Source organism: Oncorhynchus masou, chromosome 9 (genome assembly GCF_036934945.1).
Source record: "Oncorhynchus masou masou isolate Uvic2021 chromosome 9, UVic_Omas_1.1, whole genome shotgun sequence".
In the NCBI taxonomy this organism is placed as follows: Eukaryota; Metazoa; Chordata; class Actinopteri; order Salmoniformes; family Salmonidae; genus Oncorhynchus; species Oncorhynchus masou.
In genome coordinates, this window is record NC_088220.1 from 87,554,111 (window position 1) to 87,577,069 (window position 22,959).

The 22,959-nt window shown below is 43.2% G+C and overlaps 2 protein-coding genes across 3 annotated transcripts in view; both read left to right on the forward strand.

The window, feature by feature from the left end:
• The window catches only part of ehd2b (EH-domain containing 2b), a 37,791-nt gene extending 23,936 nt beyond the window's left edge, over window positions 1–13,855 (forward strand). The window contains exons 4-8 of the mRNA XM_064975380.1: window positions 3,836–3,933; window positions 7,391–7,614; window positions 9,080–9,268; window positions 9,880–10,041; window positions 10,166–13,855. Of these exons, the coding sequence (XP_064831452.1) occupies window positions 3,836–3,933; window positions 7,391–7,614; window positions 9,080–9,268; window positions 9,880–10,041; window positions 10,166–10,726 (1,234 nt within the window). The 3' untranslated portion in view covers window positions 10,727–13,855. The remainder of the gene's footprint in view (window positions 1–3,835; window positions 3,934–7,390; window positions 7,615–9,079; window positions 9,269–9,879; window positions 10,042–10,165) is intronic.
• A 3,497-nt stretch (window positions 13,856–17,352) lies between these two features.
• Window positions 17,353–21,888, forward strand: psmd8 (proteasome 26S subunit, non-ATPase 8). 2 transcript variants are annotated; one of them, XM_064975387.1, is made up of 7 exons: window positions 17,353–17,497; window positions 17,656–17,728; window positions 19,616–19,718; window positions 19,851–20,016; window positions 20,249–20,349; window positions 20,450–20,561; window positions 20,976–21,888. In XM_064975387.1, exons 1-7 carry the CDS (start codon window positions 17,387–17,389, stop codon window positions 21,111–21,113), a joined length of 804 nt encoding a protein of 267 aa, XP_064831459.1. In that variant the 5' UTR covers window positions 17,353–17,386; the 3' UTR covers window positions 21,114–21,888. The 2 variants fall into 2 exon arrangements, with proteins under 2 accessions (XP_064831459.1, XP_064831460.1); XM_064975388.1 differs by lacking the exon at window positions 20,976–21,888 and adding an exon at window positions 20,776–20,863.
• The last annotated feature ends 1,071 nt before the right edge of the window (window positions 21,889–22,959 follow it).

Consider the following 22,959-nt stretch of genomic DNA (forward strand, 5'->3'; position numbering starts at 1 on the left):
CAAACGTCCTGCACGGTGTTGGGCTGTAAGCACAACCCCCACATGTGGACGTCGGGCCCTCATACCACCCTCATGGAGTCTGTTTCTGACCGTTTGAGCAGAAACATGCACATTTGTGGCCTGCTGGAGGTCATTTTGCAGGGCTCTGGCAGTGCTCCTTGCACAAAGGCGGAGGGAGCGGTCCTGCTGCTGGGTTGTTGCCCTCCTACGGCCTCCTCCACATCTCCTGATGTACTGGCCTGTCTCCTGGTAGCGCCTCCATACTCTGGACACTACGCTGACAGACACAGCAAACCTTCTTGCCACAGCTCACATTGATGTGCCATCCTGGATGAGCTGCACTCCCTGAGCCACTTGTGTGGGTTGTAGACTCCGTCTCATGCTACCACTAGAGTGAAAGCACCGCCAGCATTCAAAAGTGACCAAAACATCAGCCAGGAAGCATAGGAACTGAGAAGTGGTCTGTGGTCCCTACCTGCAGAACCACTCCTTTATTGGGGGTGTCTTGCTAATTGCCTATAATTTCCACCTGTTGTCTATTCCATTTGCACAACAGCATGTGCAATTTATTGTCAATCAGTGTTGCTTCCTAAGTGGACAGTTTGATTTCACAGAGTGTGATTGACTTGGAGTTACATTGTGTTGTTTAAGTGTTCCCTTTATTTTTTTGAGCGGTGTGTATATATACTACTATATATATATATATATATTACTATCTATACTACTATATATATATATATATATATATATATATTAGTTTTATATATAATATATTACATTAGTTTTATACTACATTAGTTTTATATATATAATATATTACACTAGTTGGAGACCAACTTCAAACATCTGCTATCTGAGCAGCTAACCGATCACTGCAGCTGTACATAGTCTATCGGTAAATAGCCCACCCAATTTTACCTACCTCATCCCCATACTGTTTATATTTATTGCAGTTGTAAATGAGAACTTGTTCTCAACTAGCCTACCTGGTTAAATAAAGGTTAAATAAAAAAATATTAGTTACATATATAACATTAGTTATATATATATATATATATATATATATACTATATTAGTTGTAATATAGTATATATATATATACTATATTACAACTAATATAATATGGTATATATATATAATGTATTACTTTAGTTTTATATAACTGCTCTGTATCCCTCTCCATCGCACCTTCTCCATTTTTCTCTCTCGTCTCCGTGCCCCACACAGACCGGACATATAGGCGCACAATGAATTATGGTCATTGTAGTTAATATACCACGTTTTCTGCGCTAAACTATGTAGATTATTGACCTGTTGGAAACTACAACTCCCTACTACATCACACAGTTCAGCCTTTGATCTGATGTATTTTTAGAGAAGCTGTGCATTAAGCTCAGACATGTATTTATTTTTTTGGGGGGAGGTTAATCGCTCAGCATCCTCCATTATCTACATTCATTCCATTGCTTTTAACTGATGGAGTGGTGGACGGGGAGGGGGAGGGGCATTTAGTGGAATGTTTGGAAAGCTGCCCTGACCTGAGGAGAACCTGTTGGTAATTTATAGATGCTAGATGCTCCTCTAACTGTTCCATGTTATGTTATGGTGTTATGTTATTGTTTTATGGTGTTATGTTATTGTGTTATGTTATTGTTTTATGGTGTTATGTTATGGTGTTATGGTGTTATGTTATTGTTTTATGGTGTTATGGTGTTATGTTATTGTTTTATGGTGTTATGTTATTGTGTTATGGTGTTATGTTATTGTTTTATGGTGTTATGTTATTGTTTTATGGTGTTATGTTATTGTGTTATGGTGTTATGTTATTGTTTTATGGTGTTATGTTATTGTGTTATGGTGTTATGTTATTGTTTTATGGTGTTATGTTATTGTGTTATGGTGTTATGTTATTGTTTTATGGTGTTATGTTATTGTGTTATGGTGTTATGTTATTGTTTTATGGTGTTATGTTATTGTTTTATGGTGTTATGTTATTGTTTTACAGTGGCTGGTCAAAGTATTCACCCAATGTATTCATTGTTGCCTTAAAACCTGGAATTAAAATATAAACCCCACGAAATCTATAATTTGATTTTCACAACATGCCTACCACTTTAAAGATGCAAAATATGTTTTATTGTGTAACAAACAAGAAATGTAACAAACAAGACAAAAAAAAACAGAAAACTTGAGTGTGCATAGCTATTCACTTCCCTCAACACTTTGGAGAGCCAGCTTTTGCAGCAATTACAGCTGCAAGTCTCTTGGGGTATGTCTCTATAAGATTGGCACATCTAGCCACTGGGATGTCTGCCCATTCTTCAAGGCAAAACTGTTCCAGCTCCTTCAAGTTGGATGGGTTCTGCTGGTGTACAGCAATCTTTAAGTCATACCACAGATTCTCAATTGGATTGGAGGTCTGGGCTTTGACTATGCCATACCAAGACATTTAAATGTTTCCCCTTAAACCACTCTAGGGTTGCTTTAGCAGTATGCTTAGGGCCATTGTCCTGCTGGAAGGTGAACCTCCATCCCAGTCTCAAATCTCTGGATGAGTGAAACAGGTTTCCCTCAAGAATTTCCCTGTATTTAGCACCATCCATAATTTATTCAATTTTGATCAGTCCCTGCAGATGAAAAACATCCCCACAGCATGATGCTTCCAACACCATAATTCACTGTGGGGATGGGGTTTCGGGGTGAGGTGAGGTGTTGGGTTTGTGCCAGACATTGTTTTTCTTGATGGACAAAAATCTAAATTTTAGTCTCATCTGACCAGAGTAGTACATACTTTTTGACGAACACCAAATGTGTTTGCATATTTTTTTCTTTAAGCAATGGCTTTTTTCTTGCCAGTCTTCCCTAAAGCTCTGTGGAGTGTACAGCTTAAAGTGGTCCTATGGACAGATACTCCAATCTCTGCTGTGGACCTTTGCAGCTCCTTCAGGGTTATCTTTGGTCTCTTTGTTGCCTCTCTGATTAATGCTCTCTTTGACTGGTCTGTGAGTTTTGGTGGGCGGCCCTCTCTTGGCAGGTTTGTTGTGGTGCCATATTCTTTCCATTTATTGATAATGGATTTAATGGTGCTCCGTGGGATGTTCAAAGTTTCAAATATTTTTTTATAACCCAACCCTGATTTGTACTTCTCCACAACTTCGTCCCAGACCTGTTTGGAGAGCTCCTTGGTCTTCATTGTGCCGCTTGCTTGGTGGTGCTTCTTGCTTAGTGGTGTTGCAGACTCTGGGGCCTTTCAGAACAGGTGTCTATATACTGAGATCAAGTGACAGATCATGTGACACTTAGATGCACACAGGTGGACTTTATTTGGGTTGGCAGGGTAGCCTAGTGGTTAGAGCGTTGGACTAGTAACTGGAAGGTTGTAAGTTCAAACCCCCGAGCTGACACGGTACAAATCTGTCATTCTGCCCCTGAACAGGCAGTTAACCCACTGTTCCTAGGCCGTCATTGAAAATAAGAATTTGTTCTTAACTGACTTGCCTGGTTAAATAAAGGTCAAATAAAATTGAATAAATAAATGTAACTAATTATGTGACTTCTGAAGGTAATTGGTTGCACCAGATCTTATTTAGGGGCTTCATAGCAAAGGGGTGGATACATACTTTTCATTTTTTCATTTTTTTTTAAACAAGTAATTTTTTAAATTTCAATTTGGAATATTATGTTTGTCCATTACATGAAATCCAAAATAAACATCCATTTAAATTACAGGTTGTAAAGCAACGGAATAGGAAAAACGCCAAGGGGGTGAATACTTTTGCAAGGCCCTGTATGACTGTTGTCATGTCCCTCCCCCTTCTCTGCTGTTGCGTGATAGGTTCCAGTGTGCCCAGCTGCCCAATCAGGTCCTGGAGAGCATCAGCATCATCGACACACCGGGGATCCTGTCAGGAGCGAAGCAGAGGGTGAGCCGAGGTAAGAAGAGGTGGAGGTTGGGGGGAGTGGACAAGACAAGGAGAGGAGGAGGTAGGGGGGAGTGGACAAGACAAGGAGAGGAGGAGGTAGGGGGAGTGGAAAATACAAGGAGAGGAGGAGGTAGGGGGGAGTGGACAGGACAAGGAGAGGAGGAGGTAGGGGGGAGTGGACAGGACAAGGAGAGGAGGAGGTAGGGGGAGTGGACAGGACAAGGAGAGGAGGAGGTAGGGGGGAGTGGACAGGACAAGGAGAGGAGGAGGTAGGGGGTCACGGACACACCTGGTCTGGTCTGGTCCCTCATCTGTCATGGTCAGCTAAAACAACTACTTCCTCCCTCCTGACCTGGCTAACCGATGTGACCGACCTCCATGCACTGAGGCAAGGAGACTAGGATATAGGGTGACTAGGATATAGGGTGACTAGGATATAGGGTGACTAGGATATAGGGTGACTAGGATATAGGGTGACTAGGATATAGGGTGACTAGGATATAGGGTGACTAGGATATAGGGTGACTAGGATATAGGGTGACTAGGATATAGGGTGACTAGGATATTGGGTGACTAGGATATTGGGTGACTAGGATATAGGGTGACTAGGATATAGGGTGACTAGGATATTGGGTGACTAGGATATAGGGTGACTAGGATATAGGGTGACTAGGATATTGGGTGACTAGGATATTGGGTGACTAGGATATAGGGTGACTAGGATATAGGGTGACTAGGATATAGGGTGACTAGGATATTGGGTGACTAGGATATTGGGTGACTAGGATATTGGGTGACAAGGAGACAAGGGCATAGGTGACAAGGATATAGGGTGACAAGGAGACAAGGAAATAAGGTGACAAGGATATAGGGTAGTGTGTGGGTGAAAACATGCTTTGGTGATGAAATTGAACTGCCTTATGTTATAGAAGAGATTTTACCAAGACAAATATGATTATTTATGTTCTGAATCGTTCTTTCTCTACCATATCATTAACATATCTGGGAAGTCGGATTTCCTAACCTTATTACATTCAATAATAAGCAGCGATCTCTGACATAGCTGTGCCACTTCTTGCCGCAACTTTTGAGGATTTCACATGTTGGGGTGGTCTTCTGCAAAGCTGTTTCCGCGGGTTGTAAAAAACAAAATGAACATGACACAAGCCCAATTAAATGTTAAAAGCTCCGTTGAAGTTTCACAGATACGCATGTTTTTCTGAGAAATCTTTGAAAAATAACAGGAATTTGAAAATATTAAAGAACTTAAAACTAAAGATACTAAAATATGAAAATACTACGTCATGTCTGAAAATCGATCTCACCTCTGTTGTTTTTTTGTCCTCTGGATATGAGAAGAAAGATGAGAGTTGGACAGTGAGTCTGTCAGTTAGCCTTCATTCTCTCACAGCATCCAGCCTCGCTGACGCAACCCACTGGGCACAGACATCAGTTCAACGTCTGGTTTTGATTTACATTTGGTTGAGTTGTCAACTAACCAACTAACGTGAAATCAACAACAAATGTCACCATATCAATGGATTTAGGTTGAATTTGGGTAAATAAAAGACTAAATGCCTTTTACAATTATGACTTTTTGCAAATCTAATCAGTTTTCCACGTTGATTCAACGTTATCATATTGTTTTTGGTTGAAATGACGTGGAAACAATATTGATTCAATGTCATCACATTAATGTTTTTGGTTGAAATGAAGTGGAAACAACGTTGATTCAACCAGTTTGGCCTCCATTGATTTGGCCATCCTACAAGGGTAAAAACTACAATAAGCTTTGAACAGATTATGACTGAGACATGAGGGTTGGAGAATTGGTTTTCTTAGAGGAGTATCTACACAATTAACCCAAATTGTCAAAAGATGCGTTTTTGATTGGACACCCCAAGGAGATAAGGATACAAGTAGACAAGGAAACAGGGTGACGAGGATACAGGGTGATGAAGATACAGGGTGACGAGGATACAGGGGGATGAAGATACTGGGGGACGAGGATACATGGGGACGAGGATACAGTGGGGAAAAGGATACAGTGGGGACGAAGATACAGTGGGGACGAGGATACAGTGGGGACGAGGATACAGGTTGACGAGGATAAAGTGGGGACGAAGATACAGTGGGGAAGAGGATACAGTGGGGACGAGGATACAGGGTGACGAGGATACGGGGGCGAGGATACAGGGGGAGAGGATACAGGGTGACGAGGATACAGTGGGGAAGAGGATACAGTGGGGAAGAGGATACAGTGGGGACGAGGATACAGTGGGGGCGAGGATACAGTGGGGACGAGGATACAGTGGAACGAGGATACAGTGGGGACGAGGATACAGGTTGACGAGGATAAAGTGGGGACGAAGATACAGTGGGGAAGAGGATACAGTGGGGACGAGGATACAGGGGGACGAGGATACAGGGGGACGAGGATACAGTGGGACGAGGATACAGTGGGGACGAGGATACAGTGGAACGAGGATACAGTGGGGACGAGGATACAGTGGGGACGAGGATACAGTGGGGACGAGGATACAGGGTGACGAGGATACAGGGGACGAGGATACAGAGGGACCCTGGATGAGTTCTTTCAGATTCCTCCACCACGTCTTGTAAGGAGCACACAAAGATAAATACAGGACAGAGGTTTTGAGCGTGAAGCCTCGTGAATCTGTCTCTCACTCCTTAAATTCCCTCCCTTTCCATCCTAATACCGTGTCACCGTTCATGGGGCATGAGTAACTATAACAACATTAAGTATGATGACGGTGGAACAACAGAAGAGGCGAAGCCTTGTGGAAAATATGAGGGCAGGTCAATGCCTCCAGTGTTATGACCTTATTACATTCCAACCTATCAGTGAGGAGAGCTTTCTGCTCAAGGTCCTGTTGGAGTCACATCGTAACGCATGTATGGCAGATACTGGAGAGGAAACTGTATCAGTTAGAGGAATGTGAGGAACGAAGTACTCATCAGAGAAAGAGAGAGAGAAAAGAGAGGACTCGTCAGAGACAGAAAAGAGAGGACCGATTAGAGAGAGAGGAAGAAGAGAAAAGAGAGGACCGATCAGAGATAGAAAAGAGAGGACCGATTAGAGAGAGAGAGAGGAAGAAGAGAAAAGAGAGGACCGATCAGAGAAAGAGACAGAAGAGAGAGGAAAGAGAGATGTGAAGGGTCTGTGTTGCCCTATTCTCCTCCCCTCTCCTCTGTGTGTGTGCTCTAAAACCAACTATATGGGAGTGCTTCAACATGTCTTTATGAACTTTTATTTATCCTGTTTTTCTCATTGAGATAACATCTTTTCCAAGAGAGACCTGTTAAGCATGTGTTTTGTGCTCAGCGTGTTGCAAATCTAGAAATGTAACACCCTCATCTCCTTTTCACTGTTTCACTATTAATACTCTGACAGACCCCTCGTGTCCCGTCTCTCCCCTGACCTCTGACCCCTAACCCTCTCTCAGGCTATGACTTCCCAGCGGTGCTACGTTGGTTTGCGGAGCGCGTTGACCGTATCATCCTCCTGTTCGACGCCCACAAGTTGGAGATCAGTGATGAGTTCTCCGAGGCCATCGGAGCGCTGCGTGGTAACGAGGACAAACTGCGCGTCGTCCTGAACAAGGCTGACATGGTGGGAACACAACAGCTGATGAGGATCTACGGAGCTCTAATGTGGTCTCTGGGCAAGGTGAGAGGAGAGACCTTTACTCATCGCCAAGGGAAATGTTGTCATACTACAGCCAGTGAAACAATAAACAATTACTAGAAAATAAATATTATTGTGGGGGGTGATATGCATTGGTTGAAGCTCATTGGTTGAAGTTCATTGGTAAATTCAAATCTCCCTACCATCAGGGTAGCCTTGTGGTTAGAGCGTTGGACTAGTAACCGGAAGGTTGCAAGTTCGAATCCCCGAGCTGACAAGGTACAAATCTGTCGTTCTGCCCCTGAACAGGCAGTTAACCCGCTGTTCCTAGGCCGTCATTGAAAATAAGAATTTGTTCTTAACTGACTTGCCTAGTAAAATAAAGGTAAAATAAAAAATAAAAAATAAAAATAATATGCCACCAATGTAGATGAAAAGTTCCAAATCAACTTGATTGGAGATACACAACACACTCCTCGCCTATCGCCGTGAGCCGTAGTTAACGAGAACCACACAGATTTTTATCAGGGTCTTCAGCATTAGGAAAGTCATATAATTTCTTGCCCCAGCCGAGCTCAATGTCTTGGCGGTTCGATAAGAACCGTTACTACAGCGTCCATAAAATGACCATTAGACTTGCCACCTTTCGGACTGAATAAGTTTGTAGGGGCAACAGTTTTCGTTAATTATCGCTCTCACATGATCATTTCTGTCCGTTAAGAACCAACGATGTGCTTCCTTTTTTGTAGCTGAATCTGAGTTCTTTAACCGGACCAAAGCACGTAGGTTGCGCAGCAACAGCGCTAGAAGCTAGCTAACACCAGTCAGATTAGAGGCAAGCAACAATCAAAGAAAACTAGCTATATTTTGCTATGGAAGGTTTTTCACATGGCTGAAGTCACCGGAAGATAAACTGTTGGCCTTGACACTTGGGTGTGAATCATCACAAACAAATAAGATCGCGAACGTCCTTGGCTGCTATAAGCCAGTTAGCAAGCCAACTAACATTAGCCCGTAATGTTAGCTAACTAGCGTTAGCCCGTAATGTTAGCTAACTAGCGTTAGCCGTAATGTTAGCTGGCTTCAATCCAACAAGGCTGTAATATTAGCTGTATGGGCATATCGCGATGCGCTGGCCCAACTCAATGTTGACAATATCTCCAACTTTCTTCCACAGAGCACAGTTAGCTAGCCGACTAAAGTTAGCCCGTAATGTTAGCTAACTAACGTTAGCCCGTAATGTTAGCTAACTAACGTTAGCCCGTAATGTTAGCTAACTAGCGTTAACCCGTAATGTTAGCTCACGAGCGTTAGCCCGTAATGTTAGCTAACTAGCGTTAACCCGTAATGTTAGCTCACGAGCGTTAGCCCGTAATGTTAGCTAACGAGCGTTAGCCCGTAATGTTAGCTAACGAGCGTTAGCCCGTAAAGCCCGCACCTAAAGCAGTCAGGTGTGTGTATAACACTTTGTGAGCCAATTGATTGATATTATTGATATGATTAACAGGTGTTCAACACTCCAGAGGTCTTGAGGGTGTATATCGGGTCGTTCTGGTCCGAGCCGCTGCTGGTCCCTGATAACCGTCGTCTGTTTGAGCTGGAAGAGGAAGATCTGTTTAGTGACATCCAGAACCTTCCTCATAACGCAGCCCTCAGGAAACTCAACGACCTGGTGAAGAGGGCACGACTGGTCAGGGTAGGTTCTCTCTCTCTAGAATTGTTTTAAAAATGTTTTATTTCATCTTTATTTTGACAGGAAGTCATGTTGAGACCAAGGTCTTTTTTTTACAGATGAGCCCTGTAATTACCAAACTAGAAAACAAATGGTATATCTATCTGGATCTCTCTTTCTCTCGCTTATCAACGTCGCTCATTCATCCCTTTCTGTTGAAGTAGATGGTATGATATAATCAACTCAGTAACACACATCCTGTCTAGGAGACCGCGTTACTGAGGAATAAGGTGTTTTACTAGGTTCATAGAAGAAAATGAGGAGAGAGTGGCATTGCTGAATTTAATATTTTCCACCCTCCCCTCAAATTCTCTCGCTCCACCCTTCGCTCTCTTTCTTTCTTTCTCTCTCTCTCTCCCTCACCCACCCCCCCTCTCTCTCCCTCCCCCACCCCCCTCTCTCTCCCTCCCCCACATCCCTTTCCCCCTCAACCCTCTCTCTCCCTCTCACACTCCCTCCCCCAACCCTCTCTCTCTCTCCCTGCCCCAACCCTCTCTCTCCTTCCCCCACATCTCTCTCTCTCTCCTTCCCCCCACATCTCTCTCTCCCCCCCCCCCTCATCTCTCTCCCTCCAGGTGCATGCCCACATCATCAGCTATCTAAAGAAGGAAATGCCAACCTTCAGGAAGGACAAAATGAAGAAGAACCTGATCTACCAGCTTCCTGTCATCTTCTCCAAGATCCAGCTGCAGCACCATATCTCTGCTGGGGACTTCCCTGACTGCGCCAAGATGCAGGTCTGTTTAGCTTGTTTCTATTCCGGTTTGAATGTCCGACGCTGAAGTCTGGTAGTTCATCCTTCTGTAATATTTGCCAGATGATCGGCTAACTAGTGTGCTGTGGTCTCTGTTTCCCATCCAGGAGCAACTGTTGATCCATGACTTCACTAAGTTCAAGCCCCTGAAGCCGTCCCTGATGGCCGCTCTGGACGAGCTGCTGGCGTCCGACATCGCCAAGCTCATGCCCCTGCTACGCCAGGAGGAGATTGACGCGGGGGTGCAACCAGGGGTGCAGGGGGGGGCCTTCCTGGGAACCCGCGCCGGGCCCTTCGTGGAGAACGACCCATTCGGAGAGGTGGAAAATGGGGGGGAGGAAGGCGAGGAAGAGGGCGAGATGGCCTGGGTCGTGACCAAGGACAAGCCCAAATACGACGAGATCTTCTACAACCTGGCGCCCAACGAGGGCAAGCTGAGTGGCACCAAGGCCAAGGACTGGATGGTGAGCACCCGGCTGCCAAACTCCGTCCTGGGGAGGATCTGGAAGCTGTCGGATGTGGACCGAGATGGCATGCTGGATGACGAGGAGTTTGCCCTGGCCAGCCACCTGATCGAGGTGAAGTTAGAGGGGCATGGTCTGCCCCCCGAACTGCCCGCCCGTCTGGTGCCCCCTTCCAAGCGCAGAATGAAAGGATCAGATATATAGAGACTATTACATCAACCCACCCTGTGGAGCTGACAGTACAGCCCTCTGACGGCTGACACACACGCTACTGCCCCCCCACGTTGTCCTCTTGTCTCCTTGTCTTTATGTCTGTCAGCCCCTGGGTGCATCTCGATAGTCTAAGTTAAGCCCCTGGGTGCATCTCGATAGTCTAAGTTAAGCCCCTGGGTGCATCTCGATAGTCTAAGTTAAGCCCCTGGGTGCATCTCGATAGTCTAAGTTAAGCCCCTGGGTGCATCTCGATAGTCTAAGTTAAGCCCCTGGGTGCATCTCGATAGTCTAAGTTAAGCCCCTGGGTGCATCTCGATAGTCTAAGTTAAGCCCCTGGGTGCATCTCGATAGTCTAAGTTAAGCCCCTGGGTGCATCTCGATAGTCTAAGTTAAGCCCCTGGGTGCATCTCGATAGTCTAAGTTAAGCCCCTGGGTGCATCTCGATAGTCTTAAGTTAAGCCCCTGGGTGCATCTCGATAGTCTTAAGTTAAGCCCCTGGGTGCATCTCGATAGTCTAAGGTAGCTTCCTCTGGTCTTTTCATCTCTGGTCTTCGAGAGAGGGACAGGAAGAAAAGGCTTGACAGAGGCGCGGAGATGAGACTCGAACCTCCCTCCCGTTGTCATTTGTGGTCTGGAGTCCAGTGTGTCTCCAGTCTGGTTCCTTTCCCATAGTGCAGATGAATGAAAGGAAAGGAGGAAGGGGAGATACTTTACGCTATTGAAATGCACCCCAATTTAGTCTTACTGGATCATGTGTTTTAGCTGAGCTGAGGTCAAATAAAAGCTAGTGGCCCACACTGCTCTACTCTATTATACTATCTTATACTCTACTGCTCTACTATATTATACTCTACTTCTCTACTCTATTATACTATATTATACTCTACTTCTCTACTCTATTATACTATATTGTAATCTACTATACTCTACTGTACTCTACTCTATTATATGCTACTGCACTATGCCAATCTACTCTACTACATTCTACTCTACTCTCCTTCACTCCACTCCACTCTACTCTACTCCACTCTACTCTCCTACACTCTACTCTACTACACTCCACTCTCCTTCACTCCACTCTCCTTCACTCCACTCTACTCCACTACACTCTCCTTCACTCTACTCCACTACACTCTCCTACACTCCTCTACTACACTCCACTCTCATTCACTCCACTCTACTCCACTACACTCTCCTACACTCCACTCCACTCTACTCCACTACACTCTCCTACACTCTACTCTACTCCACTCTACTCTACTACACCCTACTCTGCTCCACTCGAATCTACTACATTCTACTCTACTACACTCTACTATCCTACTACACTCTACTACACTATACCCCACTCTACTACACTTTACTCTACACTACACTCTACTACATTCTACTCTACTACACTCCACTCTACTACATTCTACTCTACTACATTCTAGTCTACTACACTCCACTCTACTAAATTCTACTCTACTACATTCTACTCTACTACACTCCACTCTACTACATTCTACTCTACTAAATTCTACTCTACTACATTCTATTATACTCCACTCCACTCTACTACACTCCACTCTACTACACTCCACTACACTCCACTCTACTACATTCTACTCTACTACACTCCACTCTACTACATTCTAGTCTACTACACTCCACTCTACTACATTCTACTCTACTACATTCTACTCTACTCTACTAAATTCTACTCTACTACATTCTACTCTACTACACTCCACTACATTCTACTCTACTACATTCTACTCTACACTCTACACTCTACTATCCTACTACACTCTACTACACTATACCCCACTCTACTACACTTTACTCTACACTCCACTCTACTACATTCTACTCTACTCTACTCTACTAAATTCTACTCTACTACATTCTACTCTACTACACTCCACTACATTCTACTCTACTACACTCCACTACATTCTACTCTACTCTACTAAATTCTACTCTACTACATTCTACTCTACTACACTCCACTACATTCTACTCTACTACACTCCACTACATTCTACTCTACTACACTCCACTACATTCTACTCTACTCTACTAAATTCTACTCTACTACATTCTACTCTACTACACTCCACTCTGAACACTACTTTCTCCAAACTAGCAGAACTCCTTAACCACACATTCTCTTTCTAGAAGTCTTGCATGTGTATATGTTATATTCTCACACAGATGTTGTTATGTCAGAAACGACATTACATTATTATAAATCCTCACTATCTCACATCTACTGTTTAACTCAACATTCTTTGGATGACTGGGTCCACAGTGGCATCACTGACTGACAAGTCCACTGTTAAGTACACACTGATACGATTACCGGCATACATGTATCTGACTTACTCCGTACTATATTTGACTTGCTTTTACATGGAGCTATTTAGCAGGGAGTGTTTAAACAAATATAAACAGACTACTCATATACACACTAATATGAGTACACTAATCTACACATGTATTTGATAGACAGCTGGTGCTATTAGCAACAGTATGAAGCTTGTTTAGTCATCTCTATGTCTGTCTGTAGGGTACTGGTCTAACCAGGGACATTACAGCATTTCTATAGTATAGTTTTACAGTAACGTGCCATCGCTTTACAGTAACGTGCCATCGTTTTACAGTAACGTGCCATAGTTTTACAGTAAAATGCCATAGTTTTACTGTAACGTGCCATAGTTTTACTGTAACGTGCCATAGTTTTACAGTAATGTGCCATAGTTTTACAGTAATGTGCCATAGTTTTACAGTAACGTGCCATAGTTTTACAGTAACGTGCCATTGTTTTACAGTAACTTGCCATTGTTTTACAGTAACTTGCCATTTTTCCTCGCATACTTTTTTCTTTCTCTCATGGCAAAAAAGAATAAATGTATTTTTTGATTCATTATATATATTTTTTGCTGTTGATTTTTGTATGTACTGGACAAAGAACTGCCTTTGTTTGAAATGAATGTCACATGCTATGAGAACAGTGTTGTTCCCTAAAACAGTTTGGTTTGTTGATCTATTTTACTGACTACTGTACACAGCTAGCTTCACCAACTGCTAACCATGTGTATTATTATCACTGCCTAATAAACGGTATGAACTGTGTTCTGATGACCTCCGATGACCTCTTGTTCAGAATTCAACAGTGTTTAGAGAAAGGAAAGAGATCCAAGTCGATCTGTGGATTAAATAGTAGATAGACAACACTTTGACTAAGTGTTTAGCACAAGGCAAATAGTTTTTTCAATATCTGCCATGTGTGGAACAGTAGAATGTTAAGTGTTCCTTAAATATCCCATCTGGACACAAAACAGAATATGTATCCAGCCACATACAGAACATACCATATTTAGGCAACACAGTAAAAACTATATTTTATATTTCAAACAAGACATAGCAGTGGATGCAGGCTGATTCTCCTTTATAGCAACAGTATAATGTTCACTTGGTTCCTCAATGACAGTCAGATAAACAGTGAGTCACAGTGCTCCAGGCCAAAACCCCATACCACCATTTTCCAGTGGTACACTCACTCATTCTCTCCCGTTCTCCCTTAAACACAAACACGCCAAAAAAAAGAACTTATCCAGATCTCTCTCCAGCCTTCTAGTTCAAGCAGTTCCAGGTTTAACCAACCAACATACTGCACAGCAGATCATGAGGTATCATACTCTCTGTTTATACTCTGTTGAATTCTTTCTGGCATAAGTGTCTCTAAAATGTGTGCATGTGTGTAGGCTTTTAAGGTTTGCGGAGGGAGGGAGGGGTGGTCTGGTCTCCCTGCCTCTTTCACTCCTCCATGGAAAGAAATACAAATGAGAAACAGTCATTCCTTCCCCCGCTCTCTTTCCCTCATCCTCCTCCCCCCCTCTCGTTATCTTTCCCTCTCTCTCCCCCATCTCGTTCTCTCTCTCTGTCTCTCTCTCTCCCTCTCTCTCTCCTAGTGTACAGTGTGACTCACATGCTAGGAATGTGGTGGGCTGGCCCTAGAACTATTAATATCAGCTTTCCTGGGGTCCGCTAAGTTTCCTTGGGCTGCAGCTCAGCCTCTAGACACTACCTTTATTATAGGCATTAACAACATCCCCCTATTTGGACCTTTCCCTTGGAACAAGATGTTTAGGCCGTACCCATGACTTGCTGTGTGTGTGTGTGTGTGTGTGTGTGTGTGTGTGTGTGTGTGTGTGTGTGTGTGTGTGTGTGTGTGTGTGTGTCTTGGATGGGTTCTGGTCTGCTGCTACTAATTTCCACCAGACAGTTTCAAATAGACAAGATATGTCCAAGCCCTGTAGGAAATCTCTTCTTTGAATAACACACTAACCTTTTCCCAGATTTCCTAATCAGATCAACGGGCAATTCTGCTGACAGAACAGTGTTGCCTTTCCAACACAACAGTAATGTGGAGCAAATGTCTTGACATTTCCTCATGAGCCGTTTCAAAACGATTTAGTTGCTCAAAAACATTTTCCACACACACACAAAACATTCTACGTGGCATTCACATGGCGTTAAGACTACAGCATATGAGAACCATACAGAGTATGGAACACCCCCAAAGAACAGCCCACTAAACAGGGGTCTCCAAGTACGTCATTGGGCGGATACATGGGGAATTCCTCACCAAGACGCCCCGTGAAGGATGAAAAGCATGGAAAGGACTTTGGATATATTTAACTTTGAATGAGCGCCATCTAATGGACATAAATATATATTTTTTGTGAAGATGTTTTCTATTTTTCAGAAACACGACGATGTTACGTCGGCCTGTAGGAGGTATGAACGCACCATTTGCACTAGAATTCGAACGTAGAAGAAGAATAAGTTATTTTTGCAATAGCAGAGAGGAAGAGGCGAAGCAAGAGGGTTTACTCGGCCCAAAATCTGCCCAGGAAAATAAGATCACGAAGTGAGGAATTTTTGTATAGAGGTCAACGAGTGTCGAATTTGTTCAACAACTGTAATTGCTCATTTGCTACGTGAGGCTTATTTAATCGAATATACATTTCGTAATTGTTAGGTTGTTACAAATGCACCGATTGAAGTGGACGCACGTGGTATTTCGCCATCTATGAAAAAAAAACTTTATATCGGAGTTGTAGCTGTTGTTGACACACAAGAATACATGTATTTGTTGATTCACCTTTTTTAGTTGATTTTGTATGTACTAGACAAATAACTGCTTTTCATTTAAATTAATGTCACATGCTATGAAAACAGTGTTGTTCCCTAAAACAGTTTGGTTTGTTTATCTTTGGTCAGTAGAGGTGCATCAAAGCAGGGACCTAAAGACTGAAAAACAGCTTCTTTCTCAAGGCCATCAGAGTGTTAAACAGCCACCACTAGCATTGAGTGGCTGCTGCCATACATGTAAAAAATGTACCACTAGCCACTTTAAACAATGCCACTTAATATAATGTTTACATACCCTACATTACTCATCTCATATGTATATACTGTACTCGATACCATCTACTGCATCTTGCCTATGCCGTTCTGTACCATCACTCATTCATATATCTTTAAGTACATATTCTTTATCCCTTTACACTTGTGTCTATAAGGTAGCAGTTGTGGAATTGTTAGGTTAGATTCCTCGTTGGTTATTACTGCATTGTCGGAACTAGACGCACAAGCATTTCGCTACACTCGCATTAACATCTGCTAACCATGTGTATGTGACAAATAAAATGTGGTTTGTTTATCTATTTTACTGACTACTGTACACAGCTAGCTTCACCAACTGCCACTTGTTGTATTATTATCACTGCCTAATAAATGGTATGAACTGTGTTCTGATGACCTCCGATAACCTCTTGTTCAGAATGGAGAGGAGATGAAGTTGAATTCATCAGTGTTTAGAGAAAGGAAAGAGATCCAAGTCAATTAAATAGTAGCTAGACTATTTTGGGCTCCCGAGGCACTGCATCTCAGTCCAAGAGGTGTCACCACAGTCCTTGGTTCGTATCCAGGCTGCATCCCATCTGGCCATGATTGGGAGTCCCATAGGGCGGTGCACAGTTGGCCCAGTGTCGTCGGGGTTTGGCCGTCATTGTAAATAAGAATTTGTCACTAACTGACTTGCCGAGCTAAATAAAGTTTACACACATACAAAATCTGCTCTTTCATTGGCTTAAATGGTCCCACCCAGAGCAATATCTGGTTTGGCCATGTTTTAGAACGGCTGCCATGTTAGCACCATTATTATGGATATTTTGGCGATGTATATCCGAGAATTCCCTATGAAATGAAGACTTAAAAACTTGCAAAACAGAGCAGCGAATTTAACAGATGTTTTTATCCGGGGTAATGTGTATCCAAGTCCAAGGCGTTTCAGGGGTCAACAAATTGCATTTATACTTTCATCTGAACATCTTCATCGTTTTTTTTAAACAATCCGAAATAAACACAACACTGAAGTGTCAATTTATGACTTTAGCAACGGCTATGTGAGAATGTGTCGATCTTGACAATATTCAGACAAGAAAATACAAATGTTCGGGAAAAGTATTTCCATTGTTCGAGTGGTCACTTGACTATCTTGTCAATATAATATATACTCTTTATCAACAGAGCTGTTTTACGACAGTCGCGTACCGTATTCCAAGCGTCCGGTGTCGTACATTTTGCAGAATCACCATGGCGTCTGTACTGAAAGAGACCGCGGGGCTATATGAAACATTGAAAACGGAATGGAACAAGAAAAATCCAAATCTGAACAAATGTGGAGAAATTTTGAGCAAGCTCAAGGTAAAAAGCTATTACAATATTTAGTTTCTTCACCCTCGAACCTAAATTATCCTGTATTTTGTCAATTAGTTGGTATTGCTAAGCTAACGTTCGCTAAGCTAACGTAACCAATTGTTTTTACAAAGATATCAACCGTCCGTTGCTATTTCTTTCTACAGATCTCGTTATTGGAGTTAAACTTCTTACCAACGACTGGAACTAAGCTCACCAAACAGCAGCTTATTTTAGCTCGTAAGTTACTAGTCATCACATCAAAATGCTAACTGGCAAACGTTCCTACAATGCGCTGCCTTTTCTGGCCCCAGGAAATATAACTTCTTATTTAGTGTCAAATGTGGTTTTAAAATTATTATTTTTAAAGCTTTTAAATATGTCAGGACGTTTTTACCTTCATGTATGTCTGTAAATGTTAAAATCCTGTTCACCAATATGCTAGCTCAGGTCTTGTTCACTCAGAGCTATGGTCAATTTAGGCTCAACATTTACGACCCTGCTATGTTTATGCACGTAACAAATTGGAAAATGGACCCCAAATGTTTTAAGTGCCTGAGCTTGACCAATATGCTGATGTGGAAGTCAAACGTACTTTTTCTGATTTATATATATTCATTCAAAAGTTGAGGTCCGAATAGCACCTTACAGTTGGAATGACCCAGCTAACTCATAGCCTTTTCTCTCAGTGAGACCTGTAACAGTGCATTTACACACAACACGATGGGGGCGAAGAAACAACGGAGCCCCGTTTATTTTCAATTGAGGGAATTGGAGGGACCTTTGGGTAATGGGAGAGAAAGCAGAAGATTATGGATACACTAACAAGATGCATGTCTCTTGGACATAGGAGTGGGAGTCGTTGTCCACAAAGCAGCACAGTTGGGCTGTCTTGCTCTCCTCTATCCATTCTTTGGATTGGTGGATACATCTTATTATTGTAATCCTTTTTTGAATATTTGATGTGGGTTGTTGACGTCAACCGCCTGTATTGAAAGGAGAGATACTACTAACCTCATGCTCTGAATATGCATAGCTATCTGGAGAGAACTCTTGATATAGTGTTTTTTTAAGTGGCTGGGATGTCATGTCCTATCAGAACACTCATAACTTAAATATTATGAAACATCTATTAGAACAAATGAACCTCATGCAGCAAGTAAGCAATCTTTTTTTTTTTTAACCAAATTTGACACATTGACCTTATAAAAAAATGCCTTGCTTGGTGTGCGAAACAATGAAAATACACCACCTGCTGGAAGGAGACAGTTTGTCTGCTGAGCTGGGCCTCTTCTTCTCTGGGAAAGATTGACCTTATGTAAATATTCTGTGATATCACAAAGTTATTGACCAATCGAAGCTCAATGGAGCTTCCAGACCCTACCGGATTGGCTGTTTAATACCTAGCATTACCTAGCCTGCTTGCTAGCACCCACATGAGAGTGAAGTTGGAGTGGCCATCTGAATTATCATGTTACTTGGAAATGCACTAAAGTTACATTGATCTCCCGTCGCCGAAGGTGAAATCCCGTACCCCGAAAACATATTTACCAGCCCTCCTGGTTGATCTATTTCCCAAAAACTTTTCTCATCACAAAGGCAAATCTATAAATCTGGAATGCCTTACCAGTCGTTTCGGGCTATACAACGTGTGAAAATGTATTTATATCCAACTTTTCCAGAGTTGACTGAATTCACATATTTCCCTAAAGGTGCACTGCCATCTTGGATCAGGCACTAATCTCTCATGGCAACCACAACAGAGTATAGGGACTAGGGAGTGAGTATCAGAAAATTGATGTAAACATTTTAATTTTGACCATAGTTCACACATTCTATAGCCTGAAACGGGTCAACCAGAGAGCTGGTAAATATGTTTTCTGGGTACATGATGTGGTCTTCAGCGACGGGAACTGTACAGGTCTCCCGGGGGCGACAAGGCTAACCACCTCATATTTTAGTTGTCATGTCTTCCTACACGCTTGTCAATATTAAGGACTTTCTGGCGTCATTGCTCAGAATCAGCAGAATAATTTCAGTGTGCTAACTTATTAAGATCTCAGGGTTTGGTCATATATTAACTGGATGACAACAGTGGCTAACAGATTAGTCTACGTTGTTTCTCAGGTGATGTTCTGGAGATCGGGGCTCTGTGGGCTATCCTAAAGAAGGACATCCCTTCCTTTGAGAGATACATGGCCCAGCTCAAATGTTACTACTTTGATTACAAGTAATGTCACTTATTTTGTTTTCATGTTCAAAATAATACCTTAAATCTTTCTCAATATATTCCCAGAGCATCTCCAACCTATGCTTGTTCAAACAACTAGGTCAGTGTCTCTCACTTTCTCCCTCCGTCCAGGGATGAGTTGCCAGAGTCGGCCTACATGCACCAGCTACTGGGCCTGAACCTCCTCTTTCTGCTGTCCCAGAACCGCGTGTCAGAGTTCCACACAGAGCTGGAGAGGCTGACTGCTAAAGACATCCAGACCAATGTCTACATCCGCCACCCTGTCTCCTTAGAGCAGGTAACTGCTACTGCTTCAGGCCCTCGTTATCTCCCCCAAGAAGAAGTCATATTCTGGCCTTCGTTGACCTAGTTAAATATCTTCAGCAGGAATTCAAATTTTCACCTTACAGATGTCTTCTTCATTTTCGCATTTCCTTCTTTGTTTATCTTTTGTGGAGCCATTTAACTTCCATGTGTAGAACTGACTTGTAGAATGTCTGTTTTGAATTGTTTGTTTAACTTCCTGTCAGTACCTGATGGAGGGAAGTTACAACAAGGTGTTTCTGGCCAAAGGTAACATCCCTGCTGAGAGCTACACCTTCTTCATAGACATTCTGCTAGACACCATCCGGTAAGAGAGAGCATGCCATTGGATGAATGAATATTTGCCTGGATTGGATGCGTCATCCTGGTGGTCCAGTCAATGACTCTGTGTTCCTTCTCTGTTTCAGCGATGAGATTGCTGGGTGCATAGAGAAGGCTTATAAACAGATTCAGTTCAACGAAGCTACCAGAGTCCTTTTCTTCTCCTCCCCAAACAACATGACAGAGTATGCCAACAAGGTTAGTTCATGTCTGTTTTACTCTGTTCTGTGCCCTACTGAACACTAGCCTGGTCCAAGATCTGTTTGACGAAGGACCATAGGAGTTGGCTTTACAGCACAAACAGATCTGGGACCAGGCTAACTGAACATGCTCCTGGATTTGAGAGAATGGGCGATCCTTAGAACTTGAGTTTAGTCCCATCTCGTCATATTAAAGTTGTCTGTGTTTACAGCGGGGCTGGACCCAGAGCCTCTCGTCATATTAAAGTTGTCTGTGTTACAGCGGGGCTGGACCCAGAGCCTCTCGTCATATTAAAGTTGTCTGTGTTACAGCGGGGCTGGACCCAGAGCCTCTCGTCATATTAAAGTTGTCTGTGTTACAGCGGGGCTGGACCCAGAGCCTCTCGTCATATTAAAGTTGTCTGTGTTACAGCGGGGCTGGACCCAGAGCCCAGATGGCTACTACTCGTTCAGTAGCCAACAGCAGAGGACAGAGGAAGTCAACATCCCCTCCACCGAGCTGGCTACGCAGGTCATCGAATATGCACGTCAGCTGGAGATGATTGTGTAGAGAGAGCGCCGTACTACAGAAGCTAGATATGTTCATGACACAGACACATGCAAACATACAGTCCTCAAATGCTGACAGATTGTCAGACTGGTAGATTTTCCAACACTTTGTCATTCTGTTCCACTCAACCTGCTTCTCACGGCGCCGATAAGAGACGAGGCAAGTTTATTATTATTTTTTACATCCTAATCTGACCGTGTGTTTTACACATCGCAGTAAAATGTACTGAAATAAAGTCATCACTTCACAACTAAGGTCAGTCTGTTCCGTGGCTCCTGACGGTTTTGTCCACCTTTTTTAGGAGTTCCCCCGAGTTTAAAGATCGACGTGTTGGCACATTCTAATGTCCAAGTTTCTATTTACCCTGACTGCTTTGAGGAACGTTTTGGAGTGTTTATGTCTAGGGAATAGGGTGTAATTTGCAATTTTCTTCTCGGTCCATTTACTAATTCATAGTGTGCTGTAGCACAGTGGCCAATACAGTGGTGGTCTTCCATATGTCTCTAAATGGATGACGTCCTGCATTATTACACCTGCTTATTTGGCTTCTCCTTGTCCTCTGAGGTATCATCTTCAAACTCTAGGGTTTTCAATGCCCTGGCCTCGTCTCCTGGCAACTGACAAAGAGAATTGCTGTAAAAGTATTTGTTTAATATCTTGCTCCACCTCCTCAATGGTTTGTAATCTAATTGATCTGGAAAATACAAATGTTTGTTTCTGAAAGATTATCAACATTTTTGACATTTTTAAAATAATAAAATCTTTTTGTTCCTGACTTATGGTCTACAGTGTAATTTAATAGGTGACTTAACATGACTACTGTACTACTCGGTATGAATATTTCCTCCAGTATTTGTGAATGAATGTGTGTTGTCACTAGCTAGTCTCTCCTCTCTCTCTCAGCGCTAGGGAGGCGGCTAGGGTTGCCGTGGTGACCCAGGGGGGCTCACACAGGTAGTTCCTCCTCACGTTCAACCTGATGGGGGAGAAGAGACAGGTTGTCTTTCTCCAACAGGGGGGGGGGACTAGAAAGGATCAAGCTAGTATAGGAATAAAATAGGATATTTTCTTTCCTCCGTGACTTGGTGCCATAGCTTGAAACATATCAATAGTGTTATATCACACTACACTCACAAGGGGATGAGATATCAAATGACGGAGCCAACACTGTCGTTTGATAGGTAGCGAGGCTAGGTTGAAGTGTGTTAGTGTGACTCACCACTTGGTGACGTTGGGTGGCAGCGCTGCGTTAGTGGCACGGTGCTGGCAGCGGGCCTGGCGCGAGCAGGACTTATCCACCGTGAACGGGTGCCAGCAGCCTGATGGGTAGGGAGGGCACTTGGGAGAGGCTGGTGGGATATCCTCAATTTGTTCCTCTTTCTTGGTATCCTTTGTCTTCACCTTTTCTGCCTTCCTGGACTGAGCCACCGCTTGTGTCTGTTTCTTCCTGGACTGGGTGGGAGGAGCCTTGGCTGGGGCGTCTGGCGGGGGTTTTGAGTCTGAGGCTTGGGGTAGCTGGGTAGTGGGTATGTCAGCAGCAGTAGGAGTTTTAGGTGTGAAAGGGTTGATGCCACTGTACCACTCCTCAAAGGCTGTGTTTACCTCTGTAGGATCATCCACCTCCCTCACCTTACCGCCAAGTGTTGTAGACATGCTGAACTTGGAGAAGTCTACCACACCTCTGCCATCAGGATAATGGAACTCATTACAATACTTCTGATACCTGTCCATCAGCTGTGTTGCCTCGGCAACCATGGGCTCTGTAAAGGAGGGCAACTGGGCATTAGATACATACCAGTTAGTGTAGTGTGTCCTGGTGAATCCTGATGCTTCCCTGATGCCCTCC